Here is a 22,369-nt window from a genome sequence, read left to right as displayed (position 1 = left end):
GAAAAGATTCTATCCAATAATATTTGCAAATTCTTAGAAAAATATAACTTACTCTGTCAACAGCAATATGGATTTCGAATACATCATTCAACGGCATCTGTAGTCCTAAGCTTGACTCAATTAATACAGCATTAGTACATGCGAACAAACTGGCCGCCGTTGTACTTGTTGGTTTAAAGAAAGCGTTTGATACCGTGGATCATGCTATTATGCTCAACAAATTAAACCACTATGGATTCCGCGGTGAAGTCTACAGCTTACTTTCCAGTTACATCGAAAACCGTCAACAAGCTGTAGTTATCAATAACATTATATCATCAATTCAATATTTACAGATCGGGGTTCCTCAAAGATCCGTTTTAGGGCCCATGTTATTTTCATTATACTTGAATGGTTTGCCGAAGGTCCTAAGTTGCTCTGATATTTTAATGTATGTCACGGCGGCCGCATTACAATGGGGGCGAAATACGAAAAACAACCGTGTATTTAGATTTAGGTGCACGTTAAAGAATCCCAGGTGGTCCAAATTTCTGGAGTCCTCCACTACGGCGTGCCTCATAATCAGAAGGTAGTTTTGGCACGTAAAACTCCATAATTTTTTTTTTATGTATGCAGATGACACTGCGATCATAGTTACAGCTGACAACCATGAGGATCTATCTAAAAGCAAAGACAAATGCTGAATTGAAAAAAATTTCAAGCTGGTTTTTCACCAGCAAGCCAGCGTTTAATTCAAGCAAAACCAAATATATAGTATTTAGCTCACGAGTAAAAGTCATTGACAGCTACCAAATTAACATTTTCATTAGCGACCACTCACTCAAACGAACACACTCATTTAAGTATCTTGGTGTCATTCTAGATAAACATCTTCACTGGAAAAATCAGATTAGTGCCGTCTGTTCGAAGTTGGCTTCTAGCTGTTATGCCTTATTACAGGCCCGAGATTGTTTTAACACACATACACTGCATACACTTTATTTTGCCCTTCTTAACAGTCATTTAACATACTGTGTAGAATCATGGGATTTGAGATATAACACTTACCTTGATCCTATCCGGTGATGACAAAGACGGGCTATCCGAATTATAACACAAAACAAGTATACTGAACCAAGTAAACCAATTTTCCAGTTAATAAATATCCTTCCTTTTGTCCTTTTGCAGTCTTTAAAGACAGCGGTATGTGTAAACAACATAGTAAAATATAATCAACCTTTCAATGCCTCCCTGTTTCGCTCTCCTTCTCGACTCACAAGAAACCTCACACATAGTAACTTTAATCTACCGCCGAATAGTAACATCTACAGTGAAAGATTGATGCAGTTTTCAGGAGCCAAAATTTGGAATGCTTTACCCTCAGAAATAAAACAGTCCCACAAAACAAATAAAACATTAAGAACATACTTTATGAGCCTTATTTGAGTTATGTGACAGTCGTTTTTGGTTTGTGTTTGATGTACTGTGTTGTTCATGACAGATCTTTATTCATTCTGCTGTAAAATGCACATTATTTTATTTTCTCCTCATTGCATGCTGTACTTTGGTCTTTCGCCGTGATTGTGGGCTTTTCATTTTTTACAAGTGCTGTATCATTGCCATCGTGTATTTTGTTTCTGAACCCCACACTAGCCTCTGGCTATGTGTTCAGCCAGTGTTTTGATAATTTGTATGGCAAGAGTATCAATAAAATGAAAATGAACATAATCAAAGACTGAGGCACAGTGTTCTCCGCCAGGAGAGGAAGCATCGCAAGAAGGGGCACAAGGAGCACCGGAAGGGCCAGCTGCTACCAGAGGCCAATCACGGCTCAGAGGGTCCCGCTGATGAGGCATCCTCGCGTGTCAAGGTGAGGACACCATGGACCTGTAGAGTTGTTGGCCATCGTAAGGATTGGTCAGCAGATTATAAAGGTTGGTTTTGCCCAAAAGGCGAAGCATTGATTGCGACAGCAAGTTAGACAGCTATACAAAGTAAGGATAGTAGTTTTATTGGCCGTGTAAGTTAGTAAACATTCACTTACTAATTAAATTAACAATCACGGTGTCACACTTGCACAAGCAAATACGAACACATCTCACTCGATGACCGCGTGCACTCGCTGGCACAGCGCGGTAGAAGCAGTGAGCGAATTAACCGTGATGTTGCCTCTCGCTTCAACATAAACTAAGCGATGCAAGAACACAGCGCACATGAAACTACAGTGAAACCTCGTTAAACCGTAGTTGGTCGAAGCTCAGAAAGAGTATGTACTAAACGGTAGTACTGCTTAACTAAAATAGTATGAGATTGCCCACTTACCTGTCAAAAACACAACTCGGAGAGAGTGTGATGAAAGGGAAAAAAACGTGCAGTATTTATTCAATTTGCGCAACAAAAGTGTTATTTTCTTTTGATGCTACGGTGGCCTAACAGCGACGACCGCGGCCTCAGACTTACTCAAGCTGTGAGCCAGCTTTTTGGCCAGCCCCCTCTTCTCGGCAAACACACGCATGGCATATTCCTCGTTGGTGGTGCATATTCTCCTTGTACAGGCGCGGTATCGTTGCAGATGTGTCGGGCCACCTTTTTCATTGTGGGGTGCTGTTCTCGTTTCGACGATTGCATTCGTGAGGCTGATGTAACGTGCAGCTTCTGCCACTGTCGGGCCTGAATCGCCTGTGCTGTCGCTTTCCGTGTCGTCCTCATCACCGTCCTCATCACTAGGCGACACTTTGGTAACAGAGGCAACGATGGCGAAAAGTCTAACCTTGTAGCCGACATCCCTTCGTGGTCGCAGCAGTGCTGCCGAGCAACTTCGCATTCCGAATGCCACACACCGTAGTCAACAGTAGACCCCTGTCACGTGCCAGCGCTGACTTCTTTGTGTCACGTTCGATAGCACAAACGGTGTGTAATTTTTCTTCTATCTGAGCACCCGGCATCTTTGTTTATCCGAGCTTCGGCATGACGAGAGTCCTTGTTTGCACAACACTCTCTGGCACGGCGCCGAAATGATGGTGATGTTGATGCGGCTTCACACACAAACGCACAGAATGCTTGGACGCCGTTGTTCTGTTACATGGTTCCACTCTCTGAGGCTTGTTGTCCTTCCAGGCGACCCGATGGAGACGACGCAGCATCGTGTTTGTACGACGAAAAGTGGAAAACATGTTTACCGATACGTACACAATAAGCTGGTACGCTTTAGGCGGACACAAAACACATCATGTTCATTGGCTACTGAGTCGGGGATTTGACTTTACTACTTTTAAAAGAAAACTGCGGTTTAATCAGGTACGGTTTAACGAGGTTTTACTGTATCAGCACTTGGCACACTCTGTCCCCATCCAGATCGATTTAATGATAAGGCCTGTGTGGCTGTGCTATACACAGCCACCACCGAAGTAGAGCTCCCTTCCCTTCAGTGCCCTGCGCATATGACAAAAGAGTGCGCGCTTCCTCCCTGCTTTCGTCCCTTGCAAGTGCAAGATTGAGCCACCATCGTCGGCTCACTCTCTCATGCTTTTACTCTCACATACAACATACGGGGCAAGGCGACAATGTTATCACCCTTGTACTTTATACGGAACATCACGCCGATGCCAATAGCAGAAATGCACTTGGGGTGTTCTCATATAATTGCTATCACAATAAGACGTGTTATTAACGCAGAGCTTTCTTTACAAAAGCTCTTTGTTGTAAAACTAAATAGAATAGCCAGTGTATTTTTGCCTACATGCTACTCTGCAGGGGACTCAACGAAGGAGAAAAAAGGCACTAGAAGAAGGCGTGCAAATAAAAAAAAAGCAAGAAAAAAAAACACGAGAGTTGCAGGTTTTGTGATGTTATCAACAGCAGAATAAGGTGTGGATAAGTTTCACTGAGACAATGCAGGCTGGTAGTGTGTGATTTGGACAAATGTCTATGATATTAACATCTTCAGTTACCACATATAAAGCTCCCTATTATTGAATTGTCCTCAGCTTGTCTATTTTTCACTCTCTAAGTGAGTTACCGATGCATTTTGCTATCTCCACCTCTGGTAGGAAGCCAACATCAAAACATAAAAATATTCCGCTTGAGTTGTTTCTGCAGTTGATAGTTGATGGGAAGGTTTTCCAACCCAAGTATCAGCGTCATTACGAAATTTGTTTCTTTGTGCACTGCAGCTTCTCTCATCCTGCTTTCTGCCCACCTCACCCCTAGTGCATGAGCACTAAAGGGCATTCTCACACACTGTGAATTGCGATTTTCTGTGCTTCGTGTTTAAGTCTGTGCAGTAAGCTTTCATTTCTGTGGCACTGCATGAAAAGCACGACTGCAGCATTTTTATAGTAAGGTTTCGCATAAAAAGGAGACTGAAGTAACTGTAGAAATTTTCGCGGGTGCAATGATTGCTCAAAAAAATTCACCAACAATTATGATAGTTAAACCTGGATGTAACGAAATTGAAGAAAGTCCGCATTATTTCATTATATACAGGTTTTGTTTACACGCAATTTTATTGGAAAACCGGGAAGTACAATGCAAAAACAAAACCAAAATGAGACTGATTTCACTTAAGGTGAGCTCACCTCTCAGACATTTATTCAGGAGAAAATACCTGCCTGATTTTAGCTTGTTTCCTCTGCATGATTGATGACATCAACCGGTGCTCCAAAGAAGGTAAATCATGCCATGTGGCTTCCTCGTCCTGCGCATGAATGGAGCAACGCAAGACGTCCAACGCATCTATCACCTCTATCGGTAAACAGATCTGCCTCTGATACAGCTTACTCGTCACTGTGATCTTGCATGATTTCAGCAAGTGCCGCATATCAAATTTCTTTAGCACTTACGGCACCATCACCAGCATACAAAAATATGCCAAGTTCGAGATCATCGGGCACTCCACCATTGACATGTAGCACATCCTACACCTTGGTGACATCGGGTGGGCGTACAGTCTCCTCTTCGTCATTGCAGATTACAGCTTGAACGATCTTTATTTGGGCCTTGGCAAAGCAATTGGAAACCATCTGGGTTCCAACTTCCTGCCACGATGCAGCAAGCATCTTGATCGCTTGACATTTGTATATCTTCGTCTGCCGTTCAAAAGGATGACCAGAAGGATCTTATCTATCACCCAATGGCAGTAGCAGCACTTGAAGCTGTTGATTCCTTTGTCCAATGGCTTTATCAGGGATGTACAATTGGGAGAAAAATATATCAACTCGATGTTTGAAAGCTGAGGGCCAGTGACGTGGTGCGTGGAGAATTGTCGTGCAGCAAGCATATTTGGTGGCCTCGTCGCTTGATGTCTTCATTGAACTTTTTCAATGATTCGGAAAAGATCGTCCGTGACATTCGCACTTTAGAATTGGCCACATATATAACTGGTATTCATTTCATTCCCTTGAAGCATCTGGGCTGGGCACTTTGCCCGATAACCAACGGGGTTCGTTTGTCACTGCCATCGCTATTGGCACAAAGCAAAACTGTCACGCGGAGTTTGCTTTGCTTACGATCGCAGCAGTCTTGTCCTTTAAGTGCCAGCGTGGGATTTGGCAATACAGTAAAACCTCAATACGAAATCCCGCGTAATTCGAAGGTTTTCGGTGGTCCCAACAGTTTGCATGCAAATTTCGCCGGATAATTTGAACAGCCAGTGTGCCCATATCAGGATAATGCGTCAGTTTAAACCATGGCCTCCGTGATTTTTCCGTGCCTCCGTGATAAAAAAAAAAAAAAAATTTAGTGTGCCAGTCTCTGAGGCCAGTATAGTTGCCGGAGTGGCAGCCAGGTGGCACTTTAAATCAACTTTCTGTTGATGAGAGGAATACGGAAGAAAGTAAATGGGCTGGGAGAGTGTTCAGGTATCTGTACAGGCAAAACATTCATTCACAGTGGAGGAAAAGAACTAGGAAGCTTACCAGCAAGTATGCGGCCTGTGGGGTGGGCAACAGAGCAACAAAGAAGGTCAAGCGGAAAGTCAGAGAGGCTGAATTAATCTCATGGGTGGCGGCAATGGAAAAGAAACCTGGCATGAGTAACTACTTAAGAGGAAAAAACGAAATCAGGAAAGAAACCATTTATGATAACTCAAGGGGAAGCTCATTACTTTTCGAAGCAAGATCGGGATGCCTTAGAGCACGCACCTATAAAGCGAGATATAAGAAGGAAGAAGAAGCATGTGCTTGCTGCGGTAAAGCTAGGGAAACGACGGAGCATAATTTATTAGAATGCGAAGACGTCTACCCAGTGGTCGATTTAGGCACCACTGGTTTTCTTGAAGCCCTTGGGTTCAGCGGGAGCAGTGGAAAAGTAAACATGTCCGCAATAGGCATTAGTAAGAGGCGATTGGAGGATTGGCGGAAAAAAAGTAGGGAAACGACAAAAGACGGAGACGTACCAAAGCACAGTTCGCAATAGGGGATCAGAAAATTTGGACGTGGTAGTTCATAGTGTTTTTTTTCGTTTTTTTTTTCTTTTCTTTTTTCATTGGTTAACCTAGGTAGGATATTAGGCAGCATAGTAGCAAGAGCTTGGTGGCGCAACCCACCGCTCCGTTCCAAAGGGGACGTCATAACATCCATCCATACATCCATCTTGTTTCTGGTACTTTGTTGTGCCTCAGCAATCTGCACAAAGCTACAGCCAGTTTTTGAGGCTAGCTTTAGTTGACAAATCAACAACCAGGTGCCACTAGGTTGAAATTTTTCTGGTCCCGCTTCCGTTGTTTCTTTGTCTAGCTTGTGTCGGGCACTGCTAGTTATCCTTGACCACGTGCGCGGTGTTGGTGTTAAGAAAATGCCAAAGTACAGAACTCTGACTCTCTGCCAGAAAGTGTGCCTAATTGAGGAGGCTGAAAAATGGACGAGCTCCAAAACACAGCTGGCGGAAAAGCACAAGGTGCCTTTATCGACCCTTTCGACGATATTGAAGACTAAGACAAACATATCTCCTCGAGGCCTACGGGAAGACGCATTTGACGAAGTGGACAAGGATTCGTTTTCCTACGTATCCGGACATTGAAGACGCCTTGATAAAGTGGCTTCAGCATGCAAATGCAGCACACCTGCCTGTGAACAGCACGCTGCTGCGCGAAAAGGCCGATGAGCTTGTACTGCGGCTGGGCCATGAAGCATTTAAGCGCGGCAACGGCAGGTTGTCCAGATTTAAAGACCGCAATAACCTCACGTTCACGACAGTGTACGGCGAAAGCGGGAGTGTCGACTGAAATGTTGTCGAGAATTGGAAAAAGCATACATTGGCTCCGCTACTTCAGCAGCACGTGGAGGACGATGTTTGCAACATGGACGAGGCCGCATTGTTTTATAAAATGCTGCCAACGAAGACGTTTGCCCCAAAGGATGCAGTAGTCACGGGAAAAAAACAACCTGAGGACAGAATAACTGTTCTGTGTGGTGCGAATATGTCCAGCAGTCAGAAACTCCCGCTGCTGATCATCGGAAAAGTGGAGAAGCCTCGGTGCTTCAAGAATGCACGACTTCCTCCTAAGGATGACGTGCTGTACAGAAGTAACAAAAAGGCTTGGATGACAGCAGCGCTGTTTGAGGAGTATGTGAGGCACCTTGACCGTAAGTTCGCTGCTGCGGGACGAAAAGCTTTTGTTGTTGATAGCTGCCCAGCCCACGCCGACATCCGGAACTTGACAGCAGTTAGGCCTGTCTTCCTGCCGCCGAATGTTACAGCTGTATCGCAGCTTAGGGACCAAGGCGTTATTCTTCAAGCAAGGAAGATTTATCGCTGCCATTTGCTTAAAAGGATCTTGTTGTGCTGTGATAACGGCAAACAATATTTCGTAGACCTACTGGGTGCCATTTGCCTAATCGTGTACGCCTGGAAGCAGATGGAGGGAGATATGATCAGGCGTTGCTTTATGCACGCCAGTTTTTCCAAGCAACAAGATGACAGTTCCGAGGATGCATCTGATGCCAACTGCACACTGGATGATGGAGAATCATTGTGTGCGCGCATTACCGACTTAGACGAAAGCAACGGATTGACCTTTGTGGAATATTTGAGCACGGAACTTGATGTCCAAACGTGTTATGCTGACTTGGAAGGAGAAATGTGTGACAACCGGCCTTCCAACGAAAGTGAAGGCGATGTTGAGCCCACCCTAGCACCAGCTTTAGCTGCAGTTGTTGAGTCACTGAACGTTGTGCGCAATTTTGTGGAGTGTAGTGGCAGTGACAGTGCATTGCTGCGCACTGGAGTAGACTGGAGGATGCAGCCTATGGTGCGGCTAACTACCGCGCCAAGCAGTCACGCATTGATGACTATTTCAAGTGACCGTTTTTTAGGCGAAATAAGGTGCATTGTTGATACAGCCACATTCCGTACGTTTATTTCTCGTTTTTCATTCTTTTATTATAATTCGAAAACCCGGTTAATTCGATGATTTTTCACGGTCCGACGGACTTCGAATTAACGAGGTTCCACTGTATCTGATTAAACAGAGCCGTCTCATCAGAGTTGTAGACGTCAGCTGCCTCGTTGCGGCTGAAAATGCCAGGCAGCTTCTCGGCTACCAACGATGCAGAAGCATTCTCGCCGGCAGAGGCAGACTCGCTGCTAATTATTTTCGAGACAACTCTGTTTCGGCTCTTAAATCCTTGCAACCAGCCGTTGCTAGGTTTAAAGTCCTCGTGGCCGAGCATGCATGCAACATCCCTCGCTTTCTGCTGCAAAATTGTGCCACTTATGGGCACGTTTTGTGCTCGTGTGTCCAAAAAACACGTAAGCATGGCTTTGTCCACATCGGCGTAAGTCGACTACTTCATTCTTTTTTATTCAAACTTGTGCCCAACTCCACTACACTGCAAATGCTTTCTTTTGCATTCAAGATAGTCGACTGAGATTGTCTGGGATGTTGAACGGGGCAGCAACATCCTTCTTCTCGCCCTTGGCAACCGCATTCACAATTGAAAACTTGTCCTCGAAAGACAAAACTTTGTGCTTCCTCACCGTACTCGTTTTCAAAGCGAACAAACACCGTGAGAAACGTGTGATACACTGCTGAAGTTAACACTTGCGTCACGTCCGCTCTCACATTCACACTCCTGCCACCTAGCCACACCAACACAAGCCTGGAAAAAAAAACTAAAACATGCAGGCACAGTAGTGACACCTGGTGTCACAATGCATAAGCGAAAAATGCAGAGGCTGATCCGCTTGTCAGAGTTGCACTATAGGAGAGCTAGTGGCTTTCATCATCATTGTCGTAGCACACTGGATCGGTTGCTCTAACTCGCCGTGATTGCATGTGTTCCTCTCTCAATTGGCCACTTGCCTTATTTATCAATTACAAAAGCTATAGATTATTTACCTAAATTTTCAGTGGAGCTACTGCTCAAATATCAGCATTGAAAAGTCTTGGCAGCAAGGACAATTGACGCAATGTCTTCCTTAAGTGGCGGTCATAACTATGTGAGCTTCTATGGGGGTGGCATTGGGGGAATAAAAAGATTTCGTTAAACCTGGAATTCATTGTATTGGGGTTCGTTGCATCGAGGTTTAACTGTACTCCCTAATGTGAAATTTGAGCACAGCTCTATACGAGTTTTCAGTTTGCAATATATTGGCTGGTGCCGACAATCTGTCTCGTGCGGCACATTGCAAAGGGAGCGAAGTCGGGCACGACTGCCTCGCCAGTTGGGAGAGGGCGAGAGGCAGTGCATGGGTGGCACATGGGTGTGAGTCACAGTAGCCGCCACAGACAGACATCCGCTCATGCAGTGCTTTGTTTTTATGTATGGTATTGGTGATGTCGTCTGTGAACAGGCTACTCTGGCGCCATGTCGTAGCCATCGTCGCCGCAGAGCCGTCTTGCACAGCACTACGCTTCCCATGCTTTCGCCATACTCTCCTCCTCATGCTCTCTTTCCTATCACCATCTTTCATCCCCCGCTGCACTGCGCATTTGCTCTTTCATCCTTTGCTGTGCTCGTTCTTTCGGTTACAAGGGACGCCGACGCTCGCTACAGGAATAGACACATAACTGCTGCACTTTAACTCTTTCGGGACCGGGGAAAAAACAGGCAATTCTGATGGGTGTCAAAAATTATTTTTTATTACGAATAGTCATTACGCTATATTGCTGCAATGTTTATCAAAATGTAGCTAATTAGATGGTCTTTCATGCATAAAGAAAGGTTAGACTTAAAAGTGATATATAATATTTTTTAAAAAATCTCAAATTCAAGATTTGCTGAAAGAACAACATAAAAAAGTTGGAAAAGTCATGGATATACAAGTGGAAAAACATAATAAAAAAAATTCAAGATATACAAAATGTGCTACAATGCCTCCTTTCTTGCTTGTGAAAATTTGGCACGCGTATCTACAACTGTCTTTTTTTTGTGTGAAATCTAGCTTGCACCAGTGGTCAGCCACTCAGGTCCCACGGTTCTTGTGCCACTCGACGAAGCAGTTCCGGGCAGTCGTAAAACACAAGTGAACTTGGCATGTGCTGCAAAAGACATTAGTTTTGAGCTCGATTTTCTTCTGCTCATAGCACAGCTTGCAGTTTCTGCGTTTTGCCACTTTTTCCGGCTTGTGGAGTGCATGTTTTGCGACGGGTGGTGGAGGCGTGTGTGCTTGCTTGGCACCGTCAAGATTCAGAAGCTGCCGAATGAGCTCTTCTCTAAAAGCTAGGTGGTCAAACCCGGCGGTGCGTGCCAGCTCAGGAATCTCTGGGTGCAATGTGCGGTGAGCTTGGAAGAGTACGAAACTGTTCACACATGCAATATCGATGCAGTGGAAGAACAGAGTCTTCCACCACCGTACGCTTCTCATGAGAACATTATAATATCCAATCATTTGATCCGATTTATCTACGCCTAGCATGCCAGCATTATAATCATGGATCAGCAGAGGCTTTGTTATAGATATCTGAGTCCAGGAGTTTTGCCTTCTTTCCCTTCTTTTTGCGGTGACCGTGTCATTTGCAGTATGAACCGTGCTCATCATGTTGACAACACGCCGGTCTTTCCACTGAAGGTACAGGATGTTCTGATCGCGCAACCATCGAATGTCGCCACGTCGAGCTTTTTTTTCCCACCATGCATCCTTCAGTTCGGCAGGAAATCCTCGGCGATCCTTGCGTGTGGTTCCGCAAGCCAATGTTTTTCGGCTGAGAAGATGACTGAACAGGCTAGTAGAAGTGTAAAAATTGTCCATAAAGATCCTGTAGCCCTGTAAGCCCCGCTACGGGCGGCTGCAAAACAAACCCATACGGACGGCGCGGGCCATCTGGGCAGGGGACATGCGTCTCGACGAGATTGTTTCCACACTTGAGTAATGGCTGTTAACGGTTGACCCAGAGCGGGGCCTTGCAAGCAAGCAGAGTAACCACGCCGTCGGCACCCAGGGCTGCCGCACAGCTCGGGGAGCGCAGAAGGCCATCAGCGCCACGTTTGCGGTCGCGCCTCACAGTAAAAAAGGGAGCTTCGGACCCCCGTCGCATTGTGCTTCCTGGGGATCCCCACAGGCGTTTCCCTTGCGCGCGGCCGGCTGGCGGGGGTAAACTCTTTCCCAGCTGGGATCTCCCCGACTGGGCGTCAAACGCCGTAACGGGTGGGCCCGTCTGACTTCCGCGGTGCTCTCATCGGCGCCCTTGAAGAGTGCTTGGTTCGGGTCTAGCCGCGGGCAACGGAGATAGCGCGGCCTCAAGCAGGCGCGCCAGCCTCATTGACTTTGACGGCTTTGCACCGCGCGCTGACCGGCGTAGGGATTCTTTGAGCCACAAAAGACCCTGCCGTTTTGTCTCGGTTCCGAGGCGCCGTGGGAACGTCTTCTTCGGCTTACGGCCCGGACACGAGGCCGACCTCGGCGGGTGGGCAATTATCCCGGGCTCCTCTGTGACAGTTTGGCTTGCAAACAATTGCTTGTTTAAGGCGCCGCATGGCCTGCGGGTTCTTGGAATCCGATCGCGTCGCGCACATGTTCGAGCACTGGAAAACATGGTCCCGACGATCCCAGGCTTTTAGGTTTTGTGAATGTATTTTGTTAGTCAGTGCTTGTTGCGCCGGCTGTGCTCGAGAGCCGTTGCTCGGAACTTGCGATGTGTACAGCTGGCATGACCCTCACCCCTTTGTTGTTGTATATTGTGTATTTCGGGTGAGGATTCTACACCGTGAACTGTACTAAAAAAAAGATGTTCTTTGACTTTTCGTTGTTCGACTGGCCAATCCCGCACGCAAGTTCTGCTGAACGCAGTGATTGGTGAATGGATTGTCCAGTTGAGACGCAACCCGGCGGCAATTCGCCAGTAAAGATTGTGGGCGGAGCGTTGCGTCTACAAAATGCGGCCGCAGAGCTCCGAAGGAGAGTTCTGGACCTGGCTTCGGTGCTAAGCACCATCGGCTCTGCCGAAATAGGGTCGCCCTATGTGGTCCAAACCAGTGTAGCTATTTGTAACCTTTGTACTGTTGTAACTATGCAATCTTGTAACCGAACTTTGTAATTTTATCTGTAAATACAAGTTGTTGTTCGTTCGTTACTGCAGCGGCTTTGTCCTTTCGAACCTAAGTCACCCATTGAGCCACCTGTGCAGACCGTCTCTGACGCCAACGGTGGGGGTGAATTTCAACGAACCAATCGATCCATCGTTTTTGGCATCGAATTCTTACTGGCGCAGTACTGTTGTAACTATGCAATCTTGTAACCGAACTTTGTAATTTTATCTGTAAATACAAGTTGTTGTTCGTTCGTTACTGCAGCGGCTTTGTCCTTTCGAACCTAAGTCACCCATTGAGCCACCTGTGCAGACCGTCTCTGACGGTGCGTCTCGGACGCCGACGGTGGGGGTGAATTTCAACGAACCAATCGATCCATCGTTTTTGGCATCGAATTCTTACTGGCGCAGTCGACAGGATGGGTTCGGAAGACCAGCTAAGCGCTATCAAGACAGCGGTACATCTGCCAGAGTGGCATCCCAAGAGCTAGCAGCACCTCCGGTGTCTGCAATTGGCTCAAGCCTTGGAGGAGGAAGCCCAACAGCGAGACATCGCTAGGCGACGCACCTCAGCGAGTAAGACGTCGAGGCGCCGACTGAACCCCAGCAGGGAAGCAGCCCGAGCGAGAGCGACGCAGGAAAACCTCGACCCTCGTCCACCAGTGATCCGCGTCTGAAACGTGAGTTTCCTTTCCTCTTACTGTTCAGTCACTGTGGGGCTTCGAAGCTAATCATGATGCAGAATCACAGGGACGATGAGGATGGTCAGAGGGAGAGGGGTAGCAGCGATGGTGAAAGCGAGCGCTTTCTGTCTGAGCGGGAGATGGAGTTTAGACTAAAGATGGCTCAGGAACGTCGCCAGAGCCTAGCCCTTGAACTGGAGCTCGCCAGGGCACGGACAGCGTCGCCATCGAGTGGTCACGACGGCAGTGGCAGAGCACTTGAGAATGATAGAAACATGGAATGGCGTAAATATTCAAAATTATTAGTTGGTGCTTTCCCCAAATTTCCCACAGATGCCGAGGTCCCCATTTGGTTCGAATCTGTAGAGAACACCTTGGATGCCTACGAGGTGCCGCGAAGCTGTTGGGGTCAGATAGTTTTTCCGCTCCTAGCGGAGCGCATTGAGTACCTGTCAACGCGTCTGACTCCCGCACAGCACCGTGATTATGAAGCTTTAAAGGAGGTCGTCCTTGATGAGCTGCAGTTGTCTCCCCTTGAATATCAAAAAAGGTTTTTCGGGGTACGGAAGCGGAAGACCGAGACGTGGAAGAGTTTCACGACTCGTCTTGCCAGTTACCTAAATTTTTATGTGGCATCTAGGGACGTGTCAAATTTTGCGGAGCTGCTCGAACTCATGGTGGCTGACCATCTGAAGACAGTGTTGTCGGAAGAGGCGCTCAGGTACGTCAGGCTGCGAGAAGGTGCAGGGTGGTACAAGGCGTCCGAAATTGCTAGACTTTTGCAAACTTTTGAGGACGCTCACGGCCGCGTGGATCTACCTAAAGGGCAACCCCGGGGCGCCAGCAGTAAGGGCGCAGAAATTACAATTGAGAACCGCAGAAGCAGTGGTTTGGTTTCGCACCAAGGACAGAGGACAAAGCCAAAATCCCCGTGTCCATCCACAGGACAGCAGAGGCCAACAGTTTGCTTTGAGTGCGGGTCAGCCGGGCACATTAGGCCAAATTGTCCCCGCATCCGCGAAAGGCTGGCGCACACGGCCGCCCAGCAGGAACAACCAGAGAGGCTCACCGCGCGGGTCGCGCTAGAGAACCCAGCTGTGGGTGACCGCTTGTTGTGTGTAGCTCTTAATTGTAGGGGCCGAACAATGAAGGCAATAGTGGATACGGGTGCCGAGATAACTGTAGTTCGCGAAAGTGCCGTGCCACCGGAATTAGCACAGTCGCATGGCAGTGTAAATCTCCGCGCAGCTTTTGGCGAACGAGTTGAAGCGAAACTCGTAGCACTACCGCTGACGCTAAAACAGGGCCAACCCGCGTTTTCTAATGTGAAGAAGGCGACACCAGTGTTGTGCGCGCTCACTGATAGGCTGAGCGTGAGTGCGGACTGCCTGCTCTCAGCGAAAGATTGGAGCGCGCTCCAGGAGGGTCGGGACGAGGCTTGCGAGCCACCGCCCAACAAACTCCCGCCGAGCAGCAGCGCAGAGCTGTTTACAGCCGTAGGACTAGATGGGGAACGGGTTAATCCCGAACAGCCGGTTACCGGTGCGAGCAGGGGCGATGCGCTGCATCCGAACGAGGAAAGGGCAGAGGAAGAATCCCGCAGTAGCTCCGATAAAGTAAGGGGTGATGCCGGGATGTTAGGGGAGGAACAAAAAAAGTGACGCGACGGTCAGCAGGGTTCTCGGCAGTAGGGCCCTCATGCCCGCAGAGAGTATATCACATTTCGAACCACCTGAGCGAGCGTTAGTGAACGAGGTGTTCGGGACACAGGCCGCCTTGTTTACCACCGAAATGGGGATAGCGCGAGTGAGCGAGCACCGCATAGAACTGATGGAAGGAGCCGCGCCAAAGCATTGCCGCCCCAACTGCATTCCGTCGTCTCCTGAGGCCAGCGAGGCATTCGTAGGTCTCGAGAGTGCTCTGTGCAGTGCCGTCGAGCTAGCGACTCCAGACTCAAGCAAGCCGTTTTGGCCATTCACCGATTCCTCTCCAATTGCTGGGGGCGCATGTCTAGCTCAGATGACCGACAATGGCAAAGAGTGCCACATTGCTTTTGCCAGCCACCGCTTCACGCCCACACAGATGCTGCGGTCTACGATTGAACGCGAGGCGTTTGGCGTCATCTCGGCTATCAAAAAGTTTGGCATGTGGGTCTTGGGCATGAAAATATTGGTATCCGACCATAATCCTGTGACGTACATCACTCAGTCTACGCCTCAGAAAGCAAAATTGACACGCTGGACTTTAGCGAGGCCGCACTATGATATAGTGGTGCGACACAGAAGGGGAATCATACATACTAACGCCGACGCACTTTCGCGTCTGACGAACCATTGCTGGGAAAAGGATGTAGAAGACAGGGAACCCGCAGTGACGAACAGTGGAGACAAGGGAACAAGTGTGGTGTGATGTGATATGACTGCGGTAACCACACAGACGACCTTGGACGATGAACTCATGCTTCCGCATTTCTGTGTGTACCTGGTTCTTTTAGTGTGTGTTTTGGCGAGTGTCGTCATCTAAGCTCAATGATGTATGTTTGTATGTTTTCCTCCCAAGCTAGAGGCTGACAGTTTCCTTCCGGCTCATATTTGGACGATACTGCATATTATGGTTTCATGACGCGAGCTCTGTTGAATCAGGGAAGCCTTACTATTTGTTTCGTTTGTGTATTTGCTTTGTGTGGGTTTAGGTTGTACCTATTTTACGGTGAAACTTATTCATGTGTTCACACTTTCTACGGAATGTGCCGCGTAGAGTGCTCATCATATGGCGCTGGCATTTATTTGTGTTGTTTCAGTAAGCGAGCCAGCTTACTTGGGCGAACCAGCGGGCCAGCTTACTGTCATGAGCAAGGCGAGGCTCACGCATTTCCTACGTGTGCGAACTCAGACCATCGTTAAAACGCGCTGCCTAAGATTGGTTGGTAACTTTTAATTGTCATGTCCAGATGCGGCGTATGTACAAGTTTACACGCAGCATGCTTTTGTTTTGGTTTGTTTTGGTTTCTGCTTCGACAACACTGTAAGCGAGTTGTTGTCTCGTCTTGGGTGGGGGGTGTAAGCCCCGCTACGGGCGGCTGCAAAACAAACCCATACGGACGGCGCGGGCCATCTGGGCAGGGGACATGCGTCTCGACGAGATTGTTTCCACACTTGAGTAATGGCTGTTAACGGTTGACCCAGAGCGGGGCCTTGCAAGCAAGCAGAGTAACCACGCCGTCGGCACCCAGGGCTGCCGCACAGCTCGGGGAGCGCAGAAGGCCATCAGCGCCACGTTTGCGGTCGCGCCTCACAGTAAAAAAGGGAGCTTCGGACCCCCGTCGCATTGTGCTTCCTGGGGATCCCCGCAGGCGTTTCCCTTGAGCGCGGCCGGCTGGCGGGGGTAAACTCTTTCCCAGCTGGGATCTCCCCGACTGGGCGTCAAACGCCGTAACGGGTGGGCCCGTCTGACTTCCGCGGTGCTCTCATCGGCGCCCTTGAAGAGTGCTTGGTTCGGGTCTAGCCGCGGGCAACGGAGATAGCGCGGCCTCAAGCAGGCGCGCCAGCCTCATTGACTTTGACGGCTTTGCACCGCGCGCTGACCGGCGTAGGGATTCTTTGAGCCACAAAAGACCCTGCCGTTTTGTCTCGGTTCCGAGGCGCCGTGGGAACGTCTTCTTCGGCTTACGGCCCGGACACGAGGCCGACCTCGGCGGGTGGGCAATTATCCCGGGCTCCTCTGTGACAGTTTGGCTTGCAAACAATTGCTTGTTTAAGGCGCCGCATGGCCTGCGGGTTCTTGGAATCCGATCGCGTCGCGCACATGTTCGAGCACTGGAAAACATGGTCCCGACGATCCCAGGCTTTTAGGTTTTGTGAATGTATTTTGTTAGTCAGTGCTTGTTGCGCCGGCTGTGCTCGAGAGCCGTTGCTCGGAACTTGCGATGTGTACAGCTGGCATGACCCTCACCCCTTTGTTGTTGTATATTGTGTATTTCGGGTGAGGATTCTACACCGTGAACTGTACTAAAAAAAAGATGTTCTTTGACTTTTCGTTGTTCGACTGGCCAATCCCGCACGCAAGTTCTGCTGAACGCAGTGATTGGTGAATGGATTGTCCAGTTGAGACGCAACCCGGCGGCAATTCGCCAGTAAAGATTGTGGGCGGAGCGTTGCGTCTACAAAATGCGGCCGCAGAGCTCCGAAGGAGAGTTCTGGACCTGGCTTCGGTGCTAAGCACCATCGGCTCTGCCGAAATAGGGTCGCCCTATGTGGTCCAAACCAGTGTAGCTATTTGTAACCTTTGTACTGTTGTAACTATGCAATCTTGTAACCGAACTTTGTAATTTTATCTGTAAATACAAGTTGTTGTTCGTTCGTTACTGCAGCGGCTTTGTCCTTTCGAACCTAAGTCACCCATTGAGCCACCTGTGCAGACCGTCTCTGACGGTGCGTCTCGGACGCCGACGGTGGGGGTGAATTTCAACGAACCAATCGATCCATCGTTTTTGGCATCGAATTCTTACTAGCCCTGATCAAGATATCTGTGACACAGCTGGCAAACTACGTCGAAAGCTAAGCCATGGGGCCCTGGCTGCTCACGCTTACCGGTATACACACTAAACTGCACAGTATATCCGGTGCCAGGGTCAGCTAGGACCCACAGCTTGTAGCCCCATTTTGTTACTTTATCTTTGATATACTGTCGGATGCCTGACCGCCCTTTCGATTTCACCATGCGCTCATCCACGGAAAGATCGCGATGTGGCTGGAAAAGATTCGCTGACACTTCGTTCATGTGTTGCAGGAGCCACCACATGTATCGGAGCTTTCCTCTTGAACTTTGAGTGACATCGTCCAAGTCTGCAACTTGCAACATTGCGAGTAGAGCTATGAACCGGCGTCACCGCATGATCCGTGGTGGGAGCAGACCGCTGTACAGATCTCCTACGTTCCAATACAGCTTCAGCCGAGGAACCTTCACAACGCCCATGTAAATTACGAGTCCGATAAACTTTAGCATTTCACTTGGGGTGACTTCTTCCCAAGATCCATCGGAACAAGCATGCGTTGGTTTTTCCAAAATGTGAGTCCAAGCATACTTGTTCGTGTTGTCACAAATTGTTTCGATCACATTCATCGAGAAAAACAGAAGAAAGAAGTCCAGAGCAGTCAAGAATTTCTTTGATCCGCTTCTGAGCGCCACGCCCACTTCTGCGTCCAAGTACACGCCAGGTTCCCGTCGCGGTGAAAACTCAATCCGCTTCTGCGCTGGCGGCAGCAGATCATTGCCGTAGCTTGTTGAGACCCTATCAAGTAAAGATAAAATAATGAGAACATATAGCGAGCCCGTTCACCTACTCCAGAAAGAAATGAATGTGGAACTATGCTCACCTTCGGCTACTAGATGAAGTCCGTGGCTCATCATCATCCGAATCGGAGTCCGAAATAAAATCGGAGCTGCCGAAGTTGTCTTCAGACTCTTCGCTGCTCGGTTCATCAAAAAAATCCGTTGCCGAAGCAGCGGAATCGCGCGATTGACGGCGTTCTTTTTGAGCGACCGGACGCGAGCACGACGCCATTTTCCACTGCATCCGCCGCCGCCGCAATCGAGAAAATTCTCTCTCGCGTATCGCCACCTGCTGGAAATGAAAGAAACTATGCCGAAACCGAGAGTCTAGTTCCTGACGACCTCCTAGATGGAGCTACATGTCCAAGCGCGCGGAAATTTGAACGGGGCAGTGCGCGCAAAACCGTCGATCATATATGATCGATGGCCTATGGGCCGGTCCCGAAAGTGTTAAAACAGTAGTAGGTTTCTCCTTACCCCTACCCCCCATCGCATAACTCAAGAACAGCTTCATCTTTGAACATCTTTGAACAGCCTATGCATGAACAGCCTATGAACAGCCTGTGCATCAGCATGGTGCACAGAGAGCTACCACACGATATATTGGCCTCATCTTGCATTGTTTCAGTAGTTAATGTTTAGAGTAACCACCAATGCTCATTGACTAAGCATTGGTGCCATCACGAAATTGGTGTCCCGGTTCCCTGCTGCTTGTCCCATCTCACTTTCCACTTGCACATACACATTTGTGCAACAGATTGTTAGGGAGCAGTGGGGCATAGTGTGACTGCGAACATGGTGAAGCGAGCGTGCGGCTGTTTCGGGCAGCATCTTGTGTATCCAGCATTGCTGCAATTTGTAAATACCTCTAAATACATCTTCACTTGACTATTTCTGCCCCGTGGTATTTTGGTGGAGGTGCAAGGTATTCCCCAAAAACCACAGAGATCCGCGGCGGTCGTCGCAACAGTATTAACATCATGCCGGAGGAGGTGGGGCCCAACGATACTAGACTAGCTTCAGTTTTCAAACTCGGCGCCGTTGCGCGGAACCACCACCCGCCCGCGCCTTCGTGGTGCTGCAGTCGCGCCCGGCTTCACCTCCTCAATAGCCGGGTACACGGGCGGACCGGACTATGCATGCAGTGCAGCGGTGGTGTATTCTTGAGGGCGCATTTCAGCAAGCATTTCATCTGTGAAACTAACCTTCGCCGAGTTTGTTAAGAATATCAGCAGACGATGCCAACGTGCTGCGTACCTGGTTGCATAGGCGGCTATAGGAACGATGTCAACAGTTCGGCGCGCAAGTTTTTCTGTGCTCCCAGCAATGCGACGCTTCGCTAGGCGTGGAACAGAGCGATTCTTCGTGGCAACCGGGAACTCTCTCTGAAATTCACAGCATGCACTCGTGCCACTGCTCCCGTGTTCGTCGTCGTCGTCTTCCACAGATGACTGCGTTGCCGTTCATCATTCCAGCGTAGAATTTCAATTCTGTGGTCGTTATGGGCAGGCCGTGTTTACAGGGGTATGAGCCATTGCTTAAGGGAGTATGAACAAAGGAAATCAACTTTATTCAAGGTCCTGCAGGCCAGGAGAGCTTTGGGCTCTCATGGAGTGGGCGTCTCCCACGACGGAACCGGGAGGTTGAGTTTTCTGGCGGCGACGTGGACCTGCTGGATGGCCCAGAGTTGGGGAGCAAGTTCTTCGATCGCTCCGCATTGCTTCTTCAAAGTTGCGCTTGTCCGGTTCGGAGTTTATGTGAGCTTGCGAGCATGGCCAGAGTAAATGGTAGACTAATTGTAAATGGTAGAGTAATTGGTGTGATAAGACTTGTCGTAGAGCTCAGGCATGTAGTGGTGTAGTCTGTTTTTTGTGGGGTATGTGTCTGTCTGTAGCATTCTGAGTGTAGCTGCTTGAGCTCGAGTGAGCGTGTGATGTGGCTTGCTATACTCTCTACGTTGTAGGCAGTAGTTTTTAGTGATTTTTTTGTATGTAGTGGGGGGCGTCCTTGTTCTCCGAGTGGTCGGGTGAAGCCGTGCGGTCTGTAAGTGCGTGCGCAGCCTTGTGTGCCGCCTCGTTAAGGTTACGGATGTCGCCGATCTTTGGTCCTAAGTGTGCCGGGTACCAGTATATGACGTGGTTCTTATTCTATTTCTTTGTGACAATTCAGAGAGCCTTTGCACATACCGTGCCCTTTTGGAAAGCTCTGATAGCGGCTATGGAATCGCTGTAGATATGAGAAAGATTGTCGTTGGTGAGCGCAGCAGCGATCGCAACCTGTTCGGCCTGTTCAGGCTTCCTTGCAATTACCGTGGCTGCATGTCTTGTGGATCCGCGGCCGTCCAAAACCGCCACTGAGAAAGCTTTGTTTCCCGCGTCTGCCACCGCGTCCACAAAAGCTGAGCATTCGCGGTTCGCCAAGGCTTGGTTGAGGAGGAATTGTCCTCTCGCTTGTCATTTGCCCCTGTTGTTTTCAGGGTGTAAGTTTTTGGGTATAGGTCGGACCGTGATCTTGGCACGAATGTCTCATTGGAGGACCATGAGCTACTCACTGTCTTACGTAACGGACAGATTTAATTTTAAAGAAATTTAATTTCGAATAATCACAAGCGGCAAATGGCAGGTGAAGGCTGCTAACCACGCCGCCGAGCAAACTTGAGACATCGAACGCAAGCAACAATGGCGGACTGCGAGCATGCCGTCAGTGAGGTTCTTTCCATCACAGCCGATTGTGTGTGTAACCTCATAAGAAATACTTTAATGAACCCTTGGGATTAACGCAGTGATAAACACAGGGGCCGCACGTTTCAGCTTCTCCACTTAACTATCTTCACAGAGTGGAACAGCCGACGATTTTTCTCTTTTCTTTCTTGTTTTTTCTTTTCTTTTTTTTGGAGGGGGGGGGGGGCGTGTGTGTTCAAAGACTGACCTCATCTTTCTTTTTGTAGCGCTTCTTTGGCGTGGTGAGAAGCTTCGGTGGGTATGAAGATCATCCTACAATCACGCCTTTTGGCCAGATCTTTAGGTTCCTGAGCTAAACTGCGCGAAACATAAGATGACAGGAAGAAACACACGACATCTAGAAATGCAGCTTCTGCGCTTCTCTGTATGCGTTTCTTCCTTTCGTGCAGTTTGCCCTTCTTTCAGTATGAACCAACTGGCCCGATAAATCTTATTGCTATAGGTGGATACCGCTTTCTCATGGTGTCACCAATTCGGACAAGTGAGAATGCCAGCGAGCGTGAAACAAGCGCAAACTGCCCGTCCGCACAAGCTCAAGGCTGCGGCGAGGTGTCTGTGGTGGAGCTCGATGGAACGGCGCTGCCATCTTGCAGCTGTCACAGAAGTGGCGACAGCGGCTGTAAGCGCGCAGGCGGAGAGTTTTACAACTGAAGCTAGTCTAGTAACGTTCGTGGGACCTGCGTCAGCTGCGACAGCCCTAACCATGGTCCTGGCCTATCTGAAAGATCCAGGAACACTCTGCGGCACCGATAATGTCGACATGGAAGATTGGATTACCATGTATGAGCGTGTGAGTACCCATAACAGGTGGGATGCAACCGTAATGTTGGTCAACTTGATGTTCTACTTGCAAGGCACGGCGAGGGTGTGGTTTGACAAACACGAAGATGAGCTTACAGACTGGGAGACATGTAAGCAGAAGCTGAAGGACTTGTTTGGCCATCCATTCGGGCAGAAGAATGCCACTAAAAAAGACTTAGCGACTCCTGCGCAAACATCCATGGAATCATACATCGCTTATATCCAAGATGGGCTCACTCTGTGCCTCAAGGCTGACAGTGGCATGTGCGAGTCGTACATAGTCAGTCATGTTCTGAAGGGCATTGCTGACGATGCTTTCAATCTACTAATGTCTAAGAATTGTGTGACAGTTGGCGACATTATCAAAA

The 22,369-nt window shown here is 48.6% G+C and overlaps 1 protein-coding gene across 5 annotated transcripts in view; it reads left to right on the top strand.

Moving 5' to 3' along the window:
* Nucleotides 1-22,369, top strand: part of g (adaptor-related protein complex 3, delta 1 subunit-like garnet) — a 354,723-nt gene that overhangs the window by 238,075 nt on the left and 94,279 nt on the right. For 3 of the 5 annotated variants that reach the window (XM_070524729.1, XM_070524728.1, XM_070524731.1), the window contains 2 exons: nucleotides 1,739-1,849; nucleotides 4,645-4,728. In XM_070524729.1, the coding sequence (XP_070380830.1) occupies nucleotides 1,739-1,849; nucleotides 4,645-4,728 (195 nt within the window). The remainder of the gene's footprint in view (nucleotides 1-1,738; nucleotides 1,850-4,644; nucleotides 4,729-22,369) is intronic. The other 2 variants (XM_065441037.2, XM_065441036.2) reach the window with 1 other exon arrangement.

The sequence above is a fragment of the Dermacentor albipictus genome, chromosome 9 (genome assembly GCF_038994185.2).
Source record: "Dermacentor albipictus isolate Rhodes 1998 colony chromosome 9, USDA_Dalb.pri_finalv2, whole genome shotgun sequence".
Classification (NCBI taxonomy): Eukaryota; Metazoa; Arthropoda; class Arachnida; order Ixodida; family Ixodidae; genus Dermacentor; species Dermacentor albipictus.
This window is presented reverse-complemented; position numbering and strand designations above follow the sequence as displayed.